We start from the raw sequence: 20,953 nt of genomic DNA on the forward strand, positions 1-20,953 counted from the left end.
TCCTTATGAGTCACCAAACTAGAAAAACAATATGTTTTCCTTGAATGGGCAGATTTTTTGTAAAAGAATAGAATGTTTCCCTTCTGTGTCATTCATTAATGTGAAGTTTAGTGTGTGTGTAACATTACAGAACCCCTTTTGGTTGAGGGGCTTGCTAGCTTCTGTAAAGGAAGGAATAGGGAATAAATAAAAGAGAGGGAAGGGAAAAGCATTTTATGATATTTAAGGTTTAAGGATATGACAGTGAATACCTGGCTTATTAAAAAAAAAAAAGCCTGCTGTTTGGATGGATAAAATTAAACCAGTTTCTGTTAGTTTAATCAACAGTATCCTCTCCATATAGACAGCCTATTAGTACTGTTAATACTCTCATCCTGTATTTTCAGAGAATGAAGTTTTTCCCCATAAATCAGTTTCCCAGCATGCCATAGTGGAAAAAGGTTGGGTTTGGAGCTCAAGAAAACTGGATTCACATTCCACTTTAAAACTGTTTAGCCGTGTGGTCATGGACAAGTCACAGAGCTTTTCCATGATGTGATTTTCATTTATGTAAATACCTTTCATTTATGTAAATATAAATATGTAATAATACCTGCCTTGTGGGGCTCCTTTGAGGGAGGGTAAAATCCTCTAACATGGTGTCTGGCCACATTGGTGCTTAATAATAATTCCATTGTGGGTTGAGTGGCCTTCCTCTGTGCTCCCCCAGCCCCCCTGTGCACACCACTGTCAGAGCACTTAGCACCTTCCTGATGTCTGTTTACTTGACTGTCTTTGGGGACAGACTCTGCTTTTTTTTTTATGTTATGTTAATCACCATACATTAGTTTTTGATGTAGTGTTCCATGATTCATTGTTTGCATATAACACCCAGTGCTCCATGCAGAACGTGCCCTCTTTAATACCCATCACCAGGCTAACCCATCCTCCGACACCCCCCCCCCTCTAGAACCCTCAGTTTGTTTTTCAGAGTCCATCGTCTCTCATGGTTCATCTCCGCACTCCAATTTCCCCCTCACCTCCAGCACTCAGGACACTGTCAGTCATGTTAAGTGAATGAAGTAATTTAAACACTTAAATTTCATTGTAGTACTTTAAAATAGAAATATTTTAAAATGCCTTGTTAAGTATGACATTATAAGAAATCTGTTGTACAGTTTAGCCACGATATATCTGTTAGACCTGGGTTATGTTTCATCACTTGGGGCTCTGTGTCCAGTTAGGACAAATCACCACTAGATGGGGATCTTACTCACTTTGGCTTCATTTCTCTGCCACTTTTCATCTGCATGCTTCCCCTGTTCCTGTTGCTTGCTACCACAGGGACTGTGAAAGTTGAAGCAGGATTTTAACATTCAGGCCAGTGGAACAACACTATGTCGGGTTCCCAGAAGGTCCATTCAAATTATTTACAGCAGAATCTGTGATTTCTTCCTCATTCAGTGGTTAGAGAAGTCCTGGGATAATTGCCTTGATTTTAGTTCTCTGCCTCAGTTTTGCTCACCCTAAAACTTTGGGTTTCTGAGTCCTCAGCCTCTCTGGGATTCCTCAAGACAGGTTCCTCCTGCATCTCCTTCCAGCTGTTTCTTAGGCCAGAATTTTGCTTTGAATCAGTTACTGGTGTGCTGAGTTATTGATTTCCCCGCAGCAACTCAGAGGTATAGCATGCCACCTCTGTTCACCCCAGGACACCATACAAATATTCCTGTTTTCTCTCTGTGCTCCAACTCACAAATGTTTAAGAATTCAGGGCACCTGCGTGGCTCAGTCAGTTAAAACATCTGACTTGATTTTGGCTCAGGTCATGCTCTCAGTGTTGTGAGATCGAGCCCCTCATCAGGCTCCGTGCTGGCATGGAGCCTGCTTAAGATTGTCTCTCTCCTTCTCCCTCTTCCCCGCCTCCCCAGCTTGTGTGCACATTCTCTTTCTAAAAAAAAGAAAAGAAAAAAAATGTTTAGGAAGCCTTGCCCCTAGCTTTCAGCTTCTTCAGTCCTCCTTTATGATTATCATCTCAACATCTATTTTTTGTCTTCCAGAAATTTGTCAAACATTTCATCTGATGGCTCTTCTCTCATTTATTCATGAACATTATGAGTTTATACTCTTATAAAGTGGGTTCTCTATGACTTACTCATTCCATAACTGGAAGCCTATACTTCCAACTCCCCTTCACCCATTTTGTCCATACCCTCAGCCCCTTTCCATCCTGGCAACTTTATTTTTTTTTTTAAAGATTTTATTTATTTATTTGACAGAGAGAGACACAGCAAGAGAGGGAACACAAGCAGGGGGAGTGGGAGAGGGAGAAGCAGGCTTCCCGCTGAGCAGGGAGCCTGATGTGGGGCTCGATCCCAGGACCCTGGGATCATGACCTGAGCCGAAGGCAGACGCTTAACCGACTGAGCCACCCAGATGCACCCTATTCTGGCAACTTTAAATGAAAATCAGATTTTTTTTAAATTTAGCTTTATTAAGGTAGATTTATTTTTATTTTATTTTTTTTAATTTTATTTATTTATTTGACAGCGAGAGAGGGAACATAAGCAGGGGGAGTAGGAGAGGGAGAAGCAGTCTTCCTGCTGGGCATGGAGCCCCACACAGGGCTCGATCTCACAATCCTGAAATCATGACCTGAGCCAAAATCAAGAGTTGGACACTCAACCAACTGAGCCACCCAGGCGCTCCAAGATTATAATTGATTTATAACCAACAGTACATATTTATAGTGAGAAAATATTCTAAGTTTTGACATGTATATGCATTTGTAAAACCATCACCACAGTCAAGATAGTTACTGTACCTATGAAGAAATAAGGCTTGGAGAAGCCTAGAAGCTCAAATTGGAATCCAGGTATCTCTGATGTCACGGTCCATGCTCTAGGCTCTGAAGCCTGAGGGCTAGCTAGAAAAACAACCACTGACTGTTTCTCCTGTTTCTCATTTGTGTGGGGAAAAGCACACAATTTCTGAATCTAGCTATTCATTTCTTTAATAAGAGGATTGTGCTAAATGTTCTTAATGTCTTTTAAGTTTCTATACTTTATTCATATTTATTATGCAGAGAGGGTAAAGCTCTATTCAAATACAACTTTTTTACTTCAGTGAAACTGCACCATTCTCTTTAATATTCACAGTGGACCTATAATGAGACATTAAAATTATATATTTTTTTTTCTTTTCATAAGAAAGTATTTAAGAAGCTTGTGGAGTAATATGAATAAAGTAATATAAGATCTGCAGGAAGTCCCTCAAGATAACTGGTAAGATGATAGGAATTTCTTTTTTTTTTAACAGTGTATTGTATAATTATTTTACAGACATTCTGACTATAAACTTTCTAGCCTTGTGATTACAAGAGATATTTGTCAGTCTTTTATTATTATGTGATTTTTAAGTGTATTAATAGTAGAAGCTATAATAGTTACCTGAAGCTTAGCTGTGTTCTTCACCTCTGCCAGAAAATGCAGATTTTATATAGATACAAATAATCATGTTATCAAACTGTCTTTATATTTCTCAGATTTTATCAGCAATGACTAAAGTGCCATACTTCAAAATACATAAAATACATCTAACATGTATAAACATGTATGTGATTTTTTTATGCAAAGTTGAAGTTGAATTTGACTACTCTTAAGACATGAAAATTTATTTTCTACGTCTCCATTCTCAGGAAAAGAAGAATTTCTAGACTCTTCATCAAGATCTTCATTTACCCAGTTAAATCCAAGGCTCCTGTGGTAAAATAATGAATAAAAATACATCTGCTGTGGTATCATCCAGTCTACTTGAAAAGTAATTTTTAAATTAAATTTAAAATATTTTGAGCTATCATAGTTTGAAATATGTAGAATGTTAATGAACTTTTGATTGAAAATTTTATACAGTTAACTGTTGTCTAAGGTAGCATAATAAGGAAGCTGAGCAATAATTACCTTCCAATGTAAATCAGTGTATGGGATAAATTCTGCATTCTTTTTTATAATTCTTTATAGAAATTGCTTTTTTAAAAATTTTATATGATTTTTTCAAATATCTAAAATATTTTATGATCCCAGTATAAAAATAATGTAAGATTAATTTTTGCTGAGTAACAAACCACCTAAACTGCCTCCAGACAACAAGCATTTATTCTTTCTCATGATTTGGTGGGTTGGCCGAGCAGTTCTTCTGGTATGTACCAGAAGTGTAGGATGGCCCCATTCACATGTTCTGGCACCCCATCTGGAAGGGCTGGATGGCTGTCTCTGAACCTGATCTCATTCTCCAGGAGGCTAGCTCAGGCTCTTTCACATGACGGCAAAATGGTTCCCAACACACCCAAGTGTTTTTCAAATATTTTTCCCTCACTTTTGCTGGTGTGCCATTGGTCTGAAGCAATTCAGATAGCCAAGTCCAAATTCAAAGGGTAGAGATATAGACTTTACATTTTAATGGAAGGAACAGTAAAGTCACATTCCAAAGCGCATGCAGACATGCAAACATGTAACACACATATAACAAGGTATATTCAGAGAAGTCGTTCTTGTCCTTCATTTACTCTGTGACCTCATTCTTCCTATAGATAACCATTTTTATTTTTGGTTCCTTTTTTTTTTAAGATTTTATTTATTCATTTGAGACACAGAGATACAGAGAAAGAGAGAGAGAGCATGAGCAGGGGGAGAGGCAGAGGCAGAGGGAGAGGGAGAAGCATCCGACCAGGAGCCAGATGTGGGGCTCAATCCTAGGACCCTGGGATCATTATCTGAGCTGAAGGCAGACGCTTAACAACTGAGCCACCCAGGAGCCCCTCCTTTTCAATGCTTCTTTTGTATAAGCAAATACATATAAATATATATACATGTTATATGTGTGCATATTAACAGTAAACAAATGCACACCAGCCCTTCAGCTCAGACTCACAGGTCTTCCCTGGAGAAGAGTATCAGGCCAGTTAAATTCAGGATGTCTTTCTCTGACACCTCCTGAGAGCACTGGGAAACTCCAGTCTCCAAGGGGCACAAGCCAGGCCCATCTGAGTGGTATGCAAAGAACTCCATGCACAGAGCTCTATGCCCTGGTGCTGAACAGTTTGACATTCTGGGACAGCACAGAATTTTGTCCAACTATCTAAGGCAAAATCAAGCCCATGGGAAAGAATCATATGACTGAGGCAAGATGGCCTCAAATACCCTGGCCCCGCCTCCTAGGTTCCACTTGCCAGCATATTATTAACAAAAAGGTAGCATATTATATATAGTTTTTGATCTTGCCTTTTTTTTTAACTTAAATTATATCCTGGTGATCACATCAGTCTGTAAATGTCTTTCTTATACCTTGTTACAACTGTGTAAGATTCTATCCTGTGAATGTACCATAGTTTATTCAGCCACTACCTTATTTTTTTTTAATTTTTTTTAAGATTTTATTTATTTATTTGACAGAGAGAGTGAGAGAGCACAAGCAGGGGGAGTGGCAGAGGGAGAGGGAGAAGCAGGCTCCCCACTGAGCAGGGAGCCTGATGCAGGGCTCGATCCCAGAATCTTGGGATCATGACCTGAGCCGAAGGCAGACGCTTAACTGACTGAGCCACCCAGGCGCCCTCAGCCAGTACCTTATTGATGGACATCCATTGTTTGCAAGTTTTGGAGATTACAACTTATACCAAAATGAATAACCTAGTATACAAGTCATTTTGTATTTTTTGCCAGAGTATCTTTGGGATGAATTCCTAGAAATGGGATTTCTGAGTCAGAGGGCAAATTTAGAGATTACCAAATTCTCTCTTGGGGAGTTACGCCATTTTGCGTTCTCATCAACAGTGTACAAGAGTACCTCTTTTCCTGTAGCTTTGTCATAGGAGTATATTGTCAGTTTTAAATTTATGTTGATCTGATAGGTGAATAGCACTATCTCTGCCTAGTTTTAACTTGCAGTTCTCTAACTGTGATTAAAGTTGAGCGGCAGAACTATTGTTAATAGCTAAGAAAAGTAAATAATATAAATTCTTAACATAAGGGAGTTTTAAAATAAGGTCCTAGCAAGTAAATGCTGTGTGAAATACAGATATTCTGTTGGTATTAGAAAAGGAGGGATCCTTACTGAAACAATAATACATGGTGGCGACATCCTGTCCCCATTGAAGGAAACTCGCATTTACAGGGTTTAAGAGGTTATGGGAGGTACCTAATGAGGTACCTTCGTTTCCTCTCCCCTTCCACTCTCTCATTTCTAGGCTTCACTCCTTTATGCCCTTACAGCTTAATATTCCATCAAGAGTGGGCTGAGCTTCTGAAATCTGTAACAGTGAAACATTGTGGACCCAGGCCCCACTGCCTCTTTTCCTAGCTAATTGACTGTTGCCCTAGTAACCAGATAGGCCGTCCAACACTAGAGCCTAATTCAGTACAATGCAGCCTTGGAGGCTGTCCTGTATAGAAAGCAAAATATTCAGAAGCAGGGAAGTTTGTTTTTTTTTATATTTTAATTTCTTTCATTCTATTTTTTAATGATTTAACTTTTGAATACACGTTTTCTTAAAGATAGAGTTAGAATTTCCATAGCAGAACTAAGAAAGTTTTTTCTGAAAGCTATAATCGTATGTAAGAGATGAGGCAACGCTTTTTTTTTAAGATTTTTTTTTTGACAGAGAGACAGAGAGAGCAGCAGGCAGAGGGAGAGGGAGAAGCAGGCTCTCACTGAGCAGGGAGCCTGACGCGGGGCTCGATCCCAGGACCATGGGATCATGGCCTGAGCTGAAGGTAGCCGCTTAACCAACTGAGCCACCCAGGCGCCCCAAGGCAACTCTTTTTTAATAGCAGTTTCAGTTTTTTGATATGTTTGAAGATAGCTGAAAGTCCTATAATTCAAAAGTGGCCTTAATACAGCAACCAAGCAGATCTTACATCACATTTTGCCTCTGGAGTAAGACAAACTGGGTTTCCATTGCTGTTCCCCAGCTTCATAACCTTAGACCACCAAGTTAACCTTCCCACATTTTGGTGCTTTTAGAAAAATGAGGGTAATAATCTTAGGAGTTGTATAAATACTAAGTTGAATGGCATAATATATGTATGTTGCTTAGCACAGTACCCAGTACATCACAGGAAAGCAGCCTAAGCCTCATTTCAAGTTGTGTTCAAGCTCTCTCAGACCAGTAAAAGTCTCCTCTCTAACTGGAGTATTCAGAAACACAACTTGGGGGTATACCTTTTACAGAATTCTTTTCACAGTACCATCTTTTCTAATGGCATTGCTCTTACATCTGATGGAAATTATGGATGGAGCACATGCTTTCTATCAGAAAATACTCTTCCTAAATTAAAAAGATAAATTTTTCTTTTTGAGACTCAAGTGGAGGTCATATTTATTTTGCTGTAAATGGACGCAGACATGTCTTTTAAAAAGTCACTTACCTAACTCACTAAAATCTTTAATTTTGGAATCCCTCAGTGTAGTCTAAAAGTCAGCTAAAGACACATCTCTTCAGTTACCTTTAATACTTCTTTACATTTATTTAAATCCTATGTAGGAAGGTATTTTTCTTTGTTCTGCTCCAAAGAAATAAGCATTATTGCTGTGATTTCTTCTATGGTTTGATTGTTTTTATAAAAAAAAAAATAAATAATAGAGGTAACAGACTCCATTTGACTGCTTTTCTATCACCATACTTTTCTAAATGTCGTTGCTAGTATATACTGAGTATTTCGGGTTATCTAGATCTAAGAATTTGATTTAGCGAGTAGTTTAAAGAGAAAGTAGGCACAGATCTCTAGGCTAACCTGTGAATGCTAATGTACTTTATCTTAGGGATCCTGCCTTTCAGGTGATTACAGTTACCAAGGAAACAGGCCTTGGTCTGAAGATCCTAGGAGGAATTAACCGGAATGAAGGTCCCTTGGTATATATTCAGGAAATCATTCCTGGAGGAGACTGTTACAAGGTAAAAATGAAAAAAATAAAATAACACTTCACAAAAAAAACCAAACCACTAGTGGTGAGGTTTGTTTTCCTACTACATCACTAAATTTTTAGTATTAACTGAATGCCACTGTGACCATTTCTCAGTGAAAGATCCTACAAAGAACTGGAAGATAGGCCTTTACCTTCGAGGAGCTTTAACCTAATAAATGAATAGGAAATAAGTAGAAAAATAACAGATTTCAGACTCTTAACTAAAGGTCATATGTATATATATTTTTTGAAGGAAATATTTTTTGTTTTTGTTTTTGTTTTTTAAATTCAGGAAAGAGCAGGGAGGGGGCAGAGGGGGAGGGACAAGCAGACACTGCACTGAGCACAGAGCCCAGTGCAGGGCTCCATTTCAGGACCCTGGGATCATGACCTGAGCTGAAACCAAGCATCAGATGCTCAACTGACTGAGCCACCCAGGTGCCCCAAGGTTATATATATATATTAATTATGTGCTATTTAACTCTTATCCAAAATCTGGTGAGAGAAATTGTACTTGAAGACATGTTCTCTCTCTACTACTCTGAGAGTTTGGATTAAGTCGGATCATTTAAACTTGAACTACATTCATTTAGCCTCTAAGTGCAAAACCAACAAGCAAACTCAGCATATAAAATCTGATCATTTCTGAATTTGCAATAATTCTTGTTGAGTTTGTTAATTATATCACTCATTAGTTGCCCACATGAGAAATTAGATTTAGAATTAAGACCAGAACATATTTGGTGGGGGGGGGGGGCGGGGGGGCAGATTAGAAAGCCTTACTCTCCTGTTGCTGTAAGAAATACGTACATCATGATTTCTTTTTTGCTCTGGTTGCTAGGAAGCTCAGATCCAAATTTGAAGCACAATATCAGCGACTTAGTTAAGAAACTAGTTAACTATATTTGCATTTTCATTTCTCTTGAATTCCATTTGCCATTTCTGTTTTACTAATGTGATTCTATATGTCTGTTGTTGAAATTGCATCCAATCCTTTTTGGAGAGATATAGGATATAAAGAATTTAATAAAATATTGTATTAATGTCAAGCTATATAGCATGAGAAAGGATCATTTTATCATTGTTTGTTCATATTGTTGTTTTTCTCTTATTTGTTTTGGTTTAGTAAATAGTCTTGCCCTTACCCCCAACCCTCATCCCAAACACTTGTTTAGCAAGCAGTTTATCTAGTCAACTGCCCTCCAGTTTATTAGCTTCACCAATAATTTGCAAAAATAATAGAAATGATTTCAGTTGTTTCAAGTTTGTTGAGATAATAGGATACACTTACCATGTTGTAAGTATTATACAATAATATAAATTTTTAGCTATTGAATTTATTACCCAAAGTATACTTAAATACTAAATTTAAACAAATTCAAACAAAAAAGGAAATTTGTCTTGTAAGAATTGAGATATTTAGGACTACTTTAGTTGAGGGATGTGTGTGCGTGAGTGTGTGTGTATATATGTTCACTATAGCCACGATATTTTTTTTCACACTAACATTCTTAGTTTATTGATCCTCTCATGAAAAATCTGCACAACCACCACAGATAAAGCCACTGCAGCATCTCTGTCCTTCTGTTGTACAATCTCCAGTTCACTTTTTGCCAGCACCAACATTGGCTTTTGCAGTCCCCCTGACTTTCTTCATTCTGTTCTTGTGTTCCTTTCACTGTTTTCTTGATGTCTTTTTCTTCTCATACAGGCCATGTCTTGCAAGTCTGTGTTTGGGTTCATTTTTCTTTGCATAATCCAAGGAATCATAAATCATGCCAAAGCCAGTTGTCTTGCCACCACCAAAATGGCTTCTGAATCCAAACACAAATATGACATCTGGTGTGGTCTTGTACATTTTGGCTAGTTTTTCCCGAATTTCTGTCTTAGGTACTGTTGCCTTTCCAGGGTGAAGAACATCAATGACCATCTGTTTCCGCTGAAGTAGTCGGTTAGTCATGAACTTCCTGGTCCGGATAGTTACTGTGTTGTTCATGATGGCGGCCAAGCTAGCCACGATATTTCTTAAACCACACTTCATATAATGCAATAACAGATCATGGTATCTAACAAGTGATAAAAATTTGCTGTTACGATAAGCATCAGTTTGTGCTTTTTATTCCCATGAAAAATACTTGTAGTTAAAATAATAAATTGATAGCAAGGTGCTGAGTGACTCTTCCTCTGTAATCAGTGGTAGCAGACTGAAAATTACCCTTAAATACTTTCTCTTGGTTTTTAGAATTTCATTGTTTGGAGGGGTATCAAAAAGCAGTCGTTTAACGGACTCTACTCTGTATTTACCACTAGAGTGCAGCACAGAGTTGTTAATGTTCCTTGACAATATCTGGTCAAGTCCAAAGAAACAGCTAAAACAGAGAAAGGTGAAGACAGAAGAATGAGTAGGCTTGCGATGCTTGCACTTATTTTTGTATACTTCCTCAAGATAGAGAGTTGTGTGCACGTTTATTCTGCAAATGCAAAATTGATGCAATTTTATTTTTAAATGTTTTATGAATAATAATAGCATTTACTATGTTCTAAATACTGTTGGGCTCATTAATAAATTTCTAATCTGCACAAAATTTCTGCAATAGTAGATGTATTCATACAATAGGAAACATAGGCTCATAGATTATCCTTATTAAGTTGCTAAATTGAGCAACTTAATATTGTTTAAATGCATGTGTTTTCACTTGCTCTAATTTTATTTTAATATGATATTGTTTCAGAGCTAACAGTATAAGCAGTCCCCAGGCGTATAGATGGATTATATAACATTTATATTCCCAAACTTCACATGTTAAGGGGACTGTTGGAACTCAGAAGAAATCATCTTTAGTTAATCATGGTTAGCTGCCTGAGCCCCCACCACCACTTCCTTACACATACATTAATGTTTTCAAATGGCAAAAAAAAAAAATACACACACACAAACACACAGAGTATTCGTTCAGTGACCAAAACACCATGTTTTTTTGAAAAACATATTCAGAGTTAAAACTTTGGGGCATCTTGACACATTTTTCCCAGTTGAAATAGAAGGAAAGATTCCCCCAGCGCTAAATGTTAGAGGCAGCTTATAGGATGAGAACAGATATGCTAGGTACTGAGTTAAGGAACTATGAGAACTCCACAGCCCTTTTCACCCCACCAGCCAGTCCCATACCAATCTGAAATCCTCAGACCTTTCTCTGGCTGAGACACTCCTTTGAGCTTAAGACCCACATATCCAATTGCTTGGTCAGCATTTCCATTTGGATCTCCTTAAGGCATCTCAAGCTCACTATATCTGAGGCAAGATTCATGACAGTCACACCACACCCCCATCTGCCCATCTCTTCCCAAACAGAGCTTCTTCCTCTGTTCCCAGTCTTGGTGAACGACACCTTCCAGTTGCATAAAGTCAGAAAACTTGAAAGCATCCTAACTACTTCTCTCCCATAATACCTATACCCAGTTTATTAGCATGTGCTGTTGCCTTTTTTACTTTCTGCATATCTCTTGAACCCATCAGCCTCCTTGATCTCCACCACCATCACAGTTTATCAGACCTCGTGATAGCTTTTCCTGCTCTTATGCACCACACCTTTCTCCTCCCCCCCTACCCCCCAGCCTATCATACTAATACTCATTTGCCTGCAAGGCTCTGTATAATGTGACTTCTTCCCTGTATTTCTCTGACTCTCCATCTTTAGGCTTCCAGAATGGTATTCTTTTCAGTTCCTGGAAGCTTTCTCATTTGCTGTTCCCTCTGACTGGGAACACACCCACGCCGCCACTACCATCACTTCCAAGTACCTATTCAAAGACTAATTCCTAAGGAATGTGTTCTCTGTGCCCTCCAGTTTATTTTATGTTGGTTTTTTTTTTTTTTAAGATTTTATTTATTTGAGGAAAAGAGGACAAGCAGGCGGGAGGGGCAGAAGGAGAGGGAGAAGCAGACTCCCCCTGAGCAGGGAGCCTGATGCGGGGCTTGATCCCAGGACCCTGAGATCATGACCTGAGCCGAAGACGGATGCTTAACCGACTGAGCCACCCAGGCGCCCCTATGCCCTCCAGTTTAGTCCAGGTCTTTTTTTTATATGTGCTCCTAGATCCTGTTCCTTTCCTTTGTATCACCTGTCTCAGTTTGTAAACATACATCCATATCTGTGATTGTTTTATCAACTGTCTGAACCACAAGACAGTATGTTGCCTAAGTGCAAGGATTCTATCTGATTTTATTCACAATAATATCCTTCGTCCCCAGTGTGATGCCTGGACATACTAATTGCTCAGTTAATATTTATGAATGAATGATCCCTTAAGTATTCTGTCATGTTTCTGAGAGTTACTGATCTGCCTCTTTGCTATTCCACTGCCACCATCTGGCTCCACACCAAGTACCTCTCTTCCCTGGCCCTTTGTGTTAGATGCTGGACACGAAATGTCTTTGAAGTTTCCAACATTCTTGTTTGTTTCTTTGTTTTTCTGCTAATAGTGTAAGGAAAGCAGGCAGTAATCAAGAGCTTTTCCTCAAACCTGATAACTACATTTCATATTTCATTTAACTGATTCTAAGACATGTATTAAAGCACATACATATAAGCTCTATAGGATGAATCTTACAATCAATTTCACTGGGTAATTGGCAGCATTTTCTTATTTTATTTTATTTTTTTTAAGATTTTGATTTATTTGACAGAGAGAGCACAAACAGAGGGAGAGAGAGGGAGAAGTAGGCTCCCTGCTGAGCAAGGAGCCCGATGTGGGACTCGATCCCAGGACCCTGTGATCATGACCTGGGCCGAAGGCAGCCGCTTAACCGGCTGAGCCAACAAGGCATCCCAGCATTTTCTTATTTTAGTGCTACATAAAAAAATGGTGTATCTTACCAGCAGTGTCACTTTAAATTTGATAAATTCAGGACTTTTTTTTTTATCAAACCCTATAGGTGAAGACAATGATCACGCAGATATAGATACTAATGGTTAGTCATTGTTCACAAAGGATTGAAGTAGGACATATTTATCTTTCAGAGGAAGTCTGTTTTCAGAATATGCTGAGCATATCCCTGGAACTGGGACCAAGGCCTCTAGATGGCACAGTGTAAAGAAACCAGTCCCACTGATGGGAGCTAAAGGGGTAGCAGGCAAGAAGGTTCACTTTACAAGTCACTCTTTTTTCTCCTGTGCCATTATTACCTCTGTCAGAGGCCACCTTAATTTCCTCAGACTGTTTCCTGGCCCTGATTGATTGTGGACTTACTCTGTACCTGGCACTATGAAAAGGACATGATTCTGGCCAACTGAAATAATCAGTGCCGCTAGTTTGGAAGTTGCTGGGTTAATGTGCTCTAATAGGAGAGGAAAAGATACATAAATAGATAGGTACAGTACAAAGTAAGTGTAATAACAGAGGTAAGTAAAAGTGCTTTTCGGAGCAGAAAGAAAGGAACAGTTAAGTAATTCCAGGCAGTAGGGCAAACTTACTGCAGAGAAAATGTTTGCATATGGCTGTGACGTTTAAGTGCGAGTTTATCAGAGAAGTGGCAGGGTTGGTGGTGGCATTCTAGACAGGAATTAGGATGTGTAAAAGCAAAGACCATGGCTGCTTTGAAGAACATTTTCTGAGACTAGAATGAAGAATTGATGTGTTGAGGAGGGAAGGTGAAGAGTGAGGGTGAAAAAAGTTGGTTGCAGCTAGCTTGTTGTGCTGGGTTTGGAAAGTTAAGGAGTTTCAACTTTTCTTACCCCTGGGCAGCCATTAAAGGGTTTTGGTTTTGTTTTTGTTTGGTTGGTGTTTGAGAGAGGGGAATTAGGGGAAAAAGGAGAGAGAATCTTAAGCAGACTCCATACCCAGCGTGGAGTCCTGAGATCATGACCTGAGCTGAATCAAGAGTTGGACACTTAACCGACTGAGCCACCCAAGCATCCCTAAAGGTTCTTAATTTGAGGAGTAACAGTATTAAATTTGCTATCAATGTGAAAATTACAGCAGGCATGGAATTTTGATGCAACTCACTTTTATTTAACACCTACACTTTTAGAATTTGTAGAATTTATGTATGTCATTTAATTACTAATAGCAACCTTGTGTGACAGGTATTTATCTCCACTTTACAGCTAAGATGAAGTCTCATAGAGATTAAGCAACTTGTCTAAATTCACGTTAATAACTGGCAGGCAATAGAAGAAGTTGACAGTTTCTGAAAGTGTGAGAAAGGAACCAGGAATCTTGCAGGAGCGTTCCTTAGTATTTAGGACTAACGAGTTAGTTAAATCAGAGTCAGGCCGTGTAGATGGTATGGTAATATGGTAATATGTTATTTAGAAACCTATATAATGGTCATTATAAATGAACAGCGCTGGTAGTTTTCAGGAGAAGCGTTTAAATGGTCAGGCATACGTTATCACTTTCAACGTCTTTGTAAATGTCAACGGGAAGAAAAGCAGACTCTGAAGGTAGGCACGTGAAAGTGTTGTACAGTTGCTCCTTAACTGCCGTATCTGAACCCAGACAGTGTGGAAGAGGCCGTGGCATGTCCCCGAAGCTAGTATTTTCACATATATATTCATCCAACTGGGGCAGGACTCACTGGCTTGAATGCCCGACTCTTAAAGAAATACCTTTGAGTTCGCAGGACTTTTAAACAGGTTCAGAAATTCACAGGATCAGCTAAGATCTTATTCTAGGAGGCAAAGAAAAAAAAACACTATAAATACTTTTTAGAAAGAAAAAATATATAAACACCATAATTCACCATCAGAAGGCATTATTCTTCCTCTCTTCTCTTTTTCCTACTGGAAAATGCTCCTTCAATTTGTTTTTTTCCCCCCCTACGATTTTTTTTTTTTAATGGACAATATATTTTATTTTATTTTTTTTTCATTTTTTATTGTTATGTTAATCACCACGTATTACATCATTAGTTTTTGGTGCAGTGTTCCATGATTCATTGTTTGTTCATAACACCCAGTGCTCCATGCAGAACGTGCCCTCCTCAATACCCATCACCAGGCTAACCCATCCCCCTACCCCCCTCCCCTCTAGAACCCTCAGTTTGTTTTTCAGAGTCCATCATCTCTCATGGTTCATCTCCCCCTCTGACATACTCCCCTTTTCTTCCTCTCCTGTTATCTTCTTCTTTTTCTTTTTTCTTAAAATATGTTGCGTTATTTGTTTCAGAAGTACAGAACTGTGATTCAACAGTCTTGCACAATTCACAGTGCTCACCGTAGCACATACCCTCCCCAATGTCTATCACCCAGCCACCCCATCCCTCCCACCCCCAACCACTCCAGTAACACTCAGTTTCTTTCCTGAGATTAAGAATTCCTCATATCAGTGAGGTCATGTGATACATGTCTTTCTCTGATTGACTTATTTCACTCAGCATAACACCCTCCAGTTCCATCCACGTCGTTGCAAATGGCAAGATCTCATTCCTTTTGATGGCTGCATAATATTCCATTGTGTATATATACCACATCTTCTTTATCCATTCATCTGTCGATGGGCATCTTGGCTCTTTCCACAGTTTGGCTATGGTGGACATTGCTGCTATAAACATTGGGGTACACGTACCCCTTCGGGTCCCTACATTTGTATCTTTGTGGTAAATACCCAGTAGTGCAATTGCTGGATCGAATGGTAGCTCTAATTTCAACTGTTTGAGGAACCTCCATACTGTTTTCCAGAGGGGTTGCACCAGCTTGCATTCCCACCAACAGTGTAGGAGGGTTCCCCTTTCTCCACATCCCCGCCAACATCTGTCGTTCCCTGACTTGTTAATTTTAGCCATTCTGACGGGTGTGAGGTGGTATCTCATTGAGGTTTTGATTTGGATTTCCCTGATGCCGAGCGATGTTGAGCACTTTTTCATGTGCCTGTTGGCCATTTGGATGTCTTCTTTGGAGAAATGTCTGTTCATGTCTTCTGCCTATTTCTTGATTGGATTATTTGTTCTTTGGGTGTTGAGTTTGATAAGTTCTTTATAGATTTTGGATACTAGCCCTTTATCTCCCCCTACGATTTTATTAATTTATTTGAGAGAGAGTGCGCAGCACACAAGAGAGACAGAGCATGAGCAGTTGGGAGGGGCAGAGGGAGAGGGAGAAGCAGACTCCCCTCTGAGCCGGGAGCCCGACACCTGGGATCATGACTTGAGCCGAAGGCAGACACTTAACTGACTGAGCCACGTGGGCACCCCAAAAATGCTCTTTCAATGCATCAGTGTGCTTTAATATAAGATACGCTATATTGTGTTCATGAGAGCTTTTCCCTCTGTGTTGCTAATAACTGTACGGTCTGAGAGGAGGAGTGGGAGATAATACATCTGCCGAAACCCTATTGCCTACATCTGTTTTCTGTAGCTTTTTTCTCTGCAGCCCTCACAGCCAGCTGTGGTCTGTATGAGACGCATGGACACAGGAGCTTCCTCAAATAGTTTTGAATGTAATTCTGTGTTTCTCATGGATGAGATTATGTGCCTCCCCCAGCCCCTTTCCTCTCCCTCTATCTGTTGATGACCATCTAGCTAGCAAGTTGTAGAGCTCAAGTTTGTATTTAGGTCTGTCTGGCTGCCAGACCCCCTGCTCTTTCCCCTTCTGTCCACTGCCTCTGAAGGCTCCTGCCCAGTTGAAAGAATTGTCATCTGACAATATTTACTGTTATAACCTGTCGGCCACCCCGATTCTAAAAAATCCTTTCTTTCCTTGTTAGTGTCCTTTATATGCTTTGCTCCAGTGAAACAGGGCTTTCTTCATTTTCTCCATTTTTCCCCTAAATTGTTGCCAGGCTTTGTGATACAAGTCAATAGTAGTATAGCCATTAAATTTCAGCTGTAATCTACCTTATTAAGCTGATTCTAGTAAGGAACTATTTTGTAGATTCCAAATGGTCTAGAGCTGGATTTAATAATGACATTTGTTTAATTTTTCTTTTTAATTTACTTATTTTAAAATTAGATTAAAAATTTCTCCATTTGACCCTTACTTCCAGTACCCGTTTTGGAATATAGAACCAAAACATAATTCAGCTAGTTAATTTCTAGGCAGATGTTATGAGCTCTTTTTATTTTGGGAGATGGAGAATTTTTATCTATTTTATTTTATTTTATTTTTTTAAGTAGGCTCCATGCCCAATACAGGGATTGAACTCATGACCCTGAGATCAAGAGTTGCAAACTCTACCTACTGAGCCAACCAGGCGCCCCTCTTTTCTTTTTTATAATGTGATAGTTGACACATGTAAATGAAGCATAATAATAGAATGAACACCTGTGAATCTGCTTAGAATTCACCACTTGACTTAAAAAGTAGAAAGTCTTCAGTGCTACTGAGGCATTCCTGATCACATCCCCCACATTCCCCACCCTTCCTCCTGGAAATAAGCACCCTGGGATTTTGTTCATTCTCCCAATTATTAACCTTATCTTTTTGCCTGTGGCAAAAAGGTTGTTTCTCTTGTTTGTTGCCAATTCATCTTAACTTTGAGTAGATAACTGTCCTGAAACTAAAATTTTCACATATTAAATTGTAAGCTAATGTATGTGAGTGTCTAAGTATGTCTGGGTAGAGTTGATTTAAATGCATATGTAACCAAACTCTGTAATAAGGTTTGGGCCCAGCGATACAGAACTGTGTTTACAAAATTTTACAAAATCAGCTTTCTCATGTTACTGAACATGTAGGGTCCATATGGTGGATACTCTCTCCATACTGCTTAATCTTTTCCAGCATGACTATTATGTTTTACTCCTCATACATTAATCAGTGGAAGGGGGAAAAAAATCGCTTGTGAATATAGCAATTGTGTTATGTTCTCTGACTTTGCTAGTTATATTTATAAAATATAAATTTCCAAATTTTATGTATTTTGTAAAATCAAATTTCCTTTTAAGTTTAATTTTTTAAATAATGTTTGTAATTTAGAAGGGTCATAGAGTCATTATGCATTTGGATGATAGTGTCTTTTACATAGTATTTGAAATAACTTTTTTTGATATTTTATGTTTATTTATCTTCCTGTGTACTCAGTATTCAATGTAAGAGATAGCAGTGTCTTTTTATTTTTATTTAAGATTTGTTTATTTGGGGGGGGGCCAGGGGGAGGGGCAAAGGAAGAGGGAGTCTTAAGCAGACTCCACACTGAGTGTGGAGCCAAATGTGGGGCTCGGTCTCATGACCCCAAGATCACGACCTGAACCAAAACCAAGAGTGGGGTGCTTGACTGACTGTGCCGCCCAAGTGTCCCTCAATAGTTATTTTTGTTTTTTAAAAAGACACTTAGGGGGCACCTGGGTGGCACAGTCAGTCAAGTTTCGGACCTTGTTTTCTGCCCAGGTCATGATCTCAGGGTCATATGATCCAGCCCTGTTGGGCTCCCGCTCAGTGTGGAATCTTCTTGAGATTCTTTTCCCCTCTGCTATTCCCCTGCCCCTCATGCTCTCTCTCTAAAATAAATAAATAATTTTTAAAAATTTGTTTTTTTAAAAAAACTATTGTTATTTAGTTGTAAAGTAACCATAAATCACCATTATTGTGTGTGATTAAGTTCAGATCAAAGATCAGTTATCCAAGGGATATATCTTAGATATGACTTTGAAGAAAGATATTTCCTTGAATTTGTGGAATTTACTTAAATGCCATTGGGGTGAAAATCCAGCTTTTTAACCATTATAAGCTTCTTCCCCAGTTACATAAATATTGCTTTCTGTCTTTGTGTAAATGATAATTGAGACAAGTCTTAGGAACTGAAAATGAAGAGCGCTCATTCTTCTTTTCCAGTTTGAATTGAGAAAAAAAGACAGGTGAAGACTGGGAAACTTGCCTAACAAATCCATTAAATCTTGTAATCAGTAGGCTCTGTCTGATCCAGTTAGGCTGGTTACAGCCAGAGCCAGGTCTTAGCAGACAGTGTAAGGAAGCTGGTTATAAGTGGTCATCTTTAGTAGGACTTGACTAAAGATGTATGTACAGCCAGCCCAGCTACGCCTGAGTCACAGGCAGTACAGCAGATCCAGTAGAGAGCTGAAATAGAATCAATATAATTAAGATCTTTGACTGAATTTTTAGAAGTCTTACTGTGGAATCAACCTTACCAATTTTGTGGGATGAGAGATGTAGGAATGCTTAGAAACTAAAGTGAATGAGCCTTATATTCTGAAATATTCTAGAATTACTTGACTTACTTTATCACAGAGTCAGAGCTGTATCTGTCTCATAGTACCAATCTTTTTTTAAGACTTTATTTATTTGAGAGAGAGATAGAGCAAGCACGAGAGGGTGGAGAGAGAGGGACAAGCAGACGTCCCCCCGAGCAGGGAGCCCATCACGGGGCTGGAGCCCATCACGGGGCTCGATCCCAGAACCCTGGGATCATGACCTGAGCCAAAGGCAGATGCTTAACCAACTGAGCCACCCAGGCACCCCAGTACCAAGCTTTTAAAATGGGTCTTTTCCTGCTGTACTGGGCTATGTCTTCAGGATTCCTTAGTGTGCAAATTGAGCTTGCATATACATGAACATATTTCATTCATGCATGTAAGCAAACCAGGCTTTAGTCAAAACTTTTTGCAATTGAGGTTTTTTGTCCAACATTTTCTTTTTACTCCTTCTTTAAGAGACTGTTCCCTAAAATTTTTCTTTGGTTTAGTTGCATCAATTAGTTGTTTTTGTTTTTGTTTTTTTTTTAAACACCATCATTATTAGTTTTTTTATATATATTACTACTTTTGTTAGGATGGACGTTTGAAGCCAGGAGATCAACTTGTCTCAATAAACAAGGAATCTCTGATTGGTGTATCCTTTGAAGAAGCGAAAAGCATAATTACCAGAGCCAAGTTGAGGTAACTTATCCTATCCATAAGATAGAATGAGTTAATTAGCATGTCTTCTCAAAAACAGTAATTTAAGAGATTTAAATACTTTAGATCCTAAAAGAAACATATATATTTTATTTTTTATTTATTTATTCATTTATTTAGTTTTAGAGGGAACATGCATGTGAGCTGGGGTGGGGGAGGGCAGAGGGAGAGGAAGAGAGAGAATCTCAAGCAGACTCCCTGCTGAGCAGCAGAACCCAACATGGGGCTCAATCTCACAACCCTGAGATTGTGACCTGAGCTGAAATCAAGAGTCAGACACTTAACCAACCAAGCCACCCAGGCACCCCCTAAATTTAGTATACTTTACTAATATTTGAAACATTATCTTAAAATTTAGTTGCACTGTAGCCACACTATGTCCATAAAGTGATTTCTTTTTAATGCTAGGTCAGAATCTGCTTGGGAGATAGCGTTCATAAGACAAAAATCTGATGGCAGTCATCTAGAAAATCCATCTTGTACATCTTTTTTACAAGCTTCTGGAGAATATGGACCTCAAGTCTCGACATTTAGCCTTCTTCCTTCTCCCCCTGAAATACTAATTCCAAAGACCTCATCCACTCCCGAAACCACAGATACCATTTTATCTTCTTTTAGGATCAATCAGGTAATCTTACACTTCTCTGTATAGTTATGCAGTCCCTAAATCCCTTATCTGTTTTTATGTTTGTTTTATATAATAGAATTATAATTTTGGTAGTACAGTTTTTTAACAGATTGGTAATTCCTTGAAAGTTCTTTTTTTCTGTTTAATATTTTTATACTGTGCTATCAATAATACAGTTTTTCAAGTCAGTGTGTCTTTTGTCCAGAAAGTCATGATTAGGAATGGCCTCACAGAGATATGCCTAGTTGTCACTCAAAACTGTGTTAGGAATGTCATATTTATTTTCAGAAAGTCTCTGATATGGTTTAATGTATTCTTATTTCTGTTTCCTGCTTGACTGAAGACAGGCAGTCTTCCTTTTTGTTTTTTAGCTTTTTTCCTGCACAGTGAGGCTAATCCTAATTAGCCGGTGTAGGTGGATATGGTTCCTTCACATGTGCATAGTTCACCCCAGTAGACTCACACAGAGGGGGCAGTTTCTACATTAAAATCGACAGTTAATTACTAATTGCTACAGTGCCCTAACAAATCAAAGTTAT

The 20,953-nt window shown here is 38.8% G+C and overlaps 1 protein-coding gene across 2 annotated transcripts in view; it reads left to right on the forward strand.

Moving 5' to 3' along the window:
• Positions 1-20,953, forward strand: part of STXBP4 (syntaxin binding protein 4) — a 182,779-nt gene that overhangs the window by 8,654 nt on the left and 153,172 nt on the right. The window contains exons 2-6 of one of the 2 annotated variants that reach the window (XM_088027323.1): positions 3,190-3,260; positions 3,674-3,795; positions 7,792-7,924; positions 19,662-19,768; positions 20,195-20,414. In XM_088027323.1, the coding sequence (XP_087883449.1) occupies positions 3,749-3,795; positions 7,792-7,924; positions 19,662-19,768; positions 20,195-20,414 (507 nt within the window). In that variant the 5' untranslated portion in view covers positions 3,190-3,260; positions 3,674-3,748. Of the gene's footprint in view, positions 1-3,185; positions 3,261-3,673; positions 3,796-7,791; positions 7,925-19,661; positions 19,769-20,194; positions 20,415-20,953 lie in introns of both variants that reach the window. The other variant, XM_028090597.2, reaches the window with a different exon arrangement.

This window comes from Eumetopias jubatus, unplaced genomic scaffold, assembly GCF_037043125.1.
Source record: "Eumetopias jubatus isolate StellerSeaLion01/CBP00866 unplaced genomic scaffold, mEumJub1_p1.0 scaffold_10, whole genome shotgun sequence".
Classification (NCBI taxonomy): domain Eukaryota; kingdom Metazoa; phylum Chordata; class Mammalia; order Carnivora; family Otariidae; genus Eumetopias; species Eumetopias jubatus.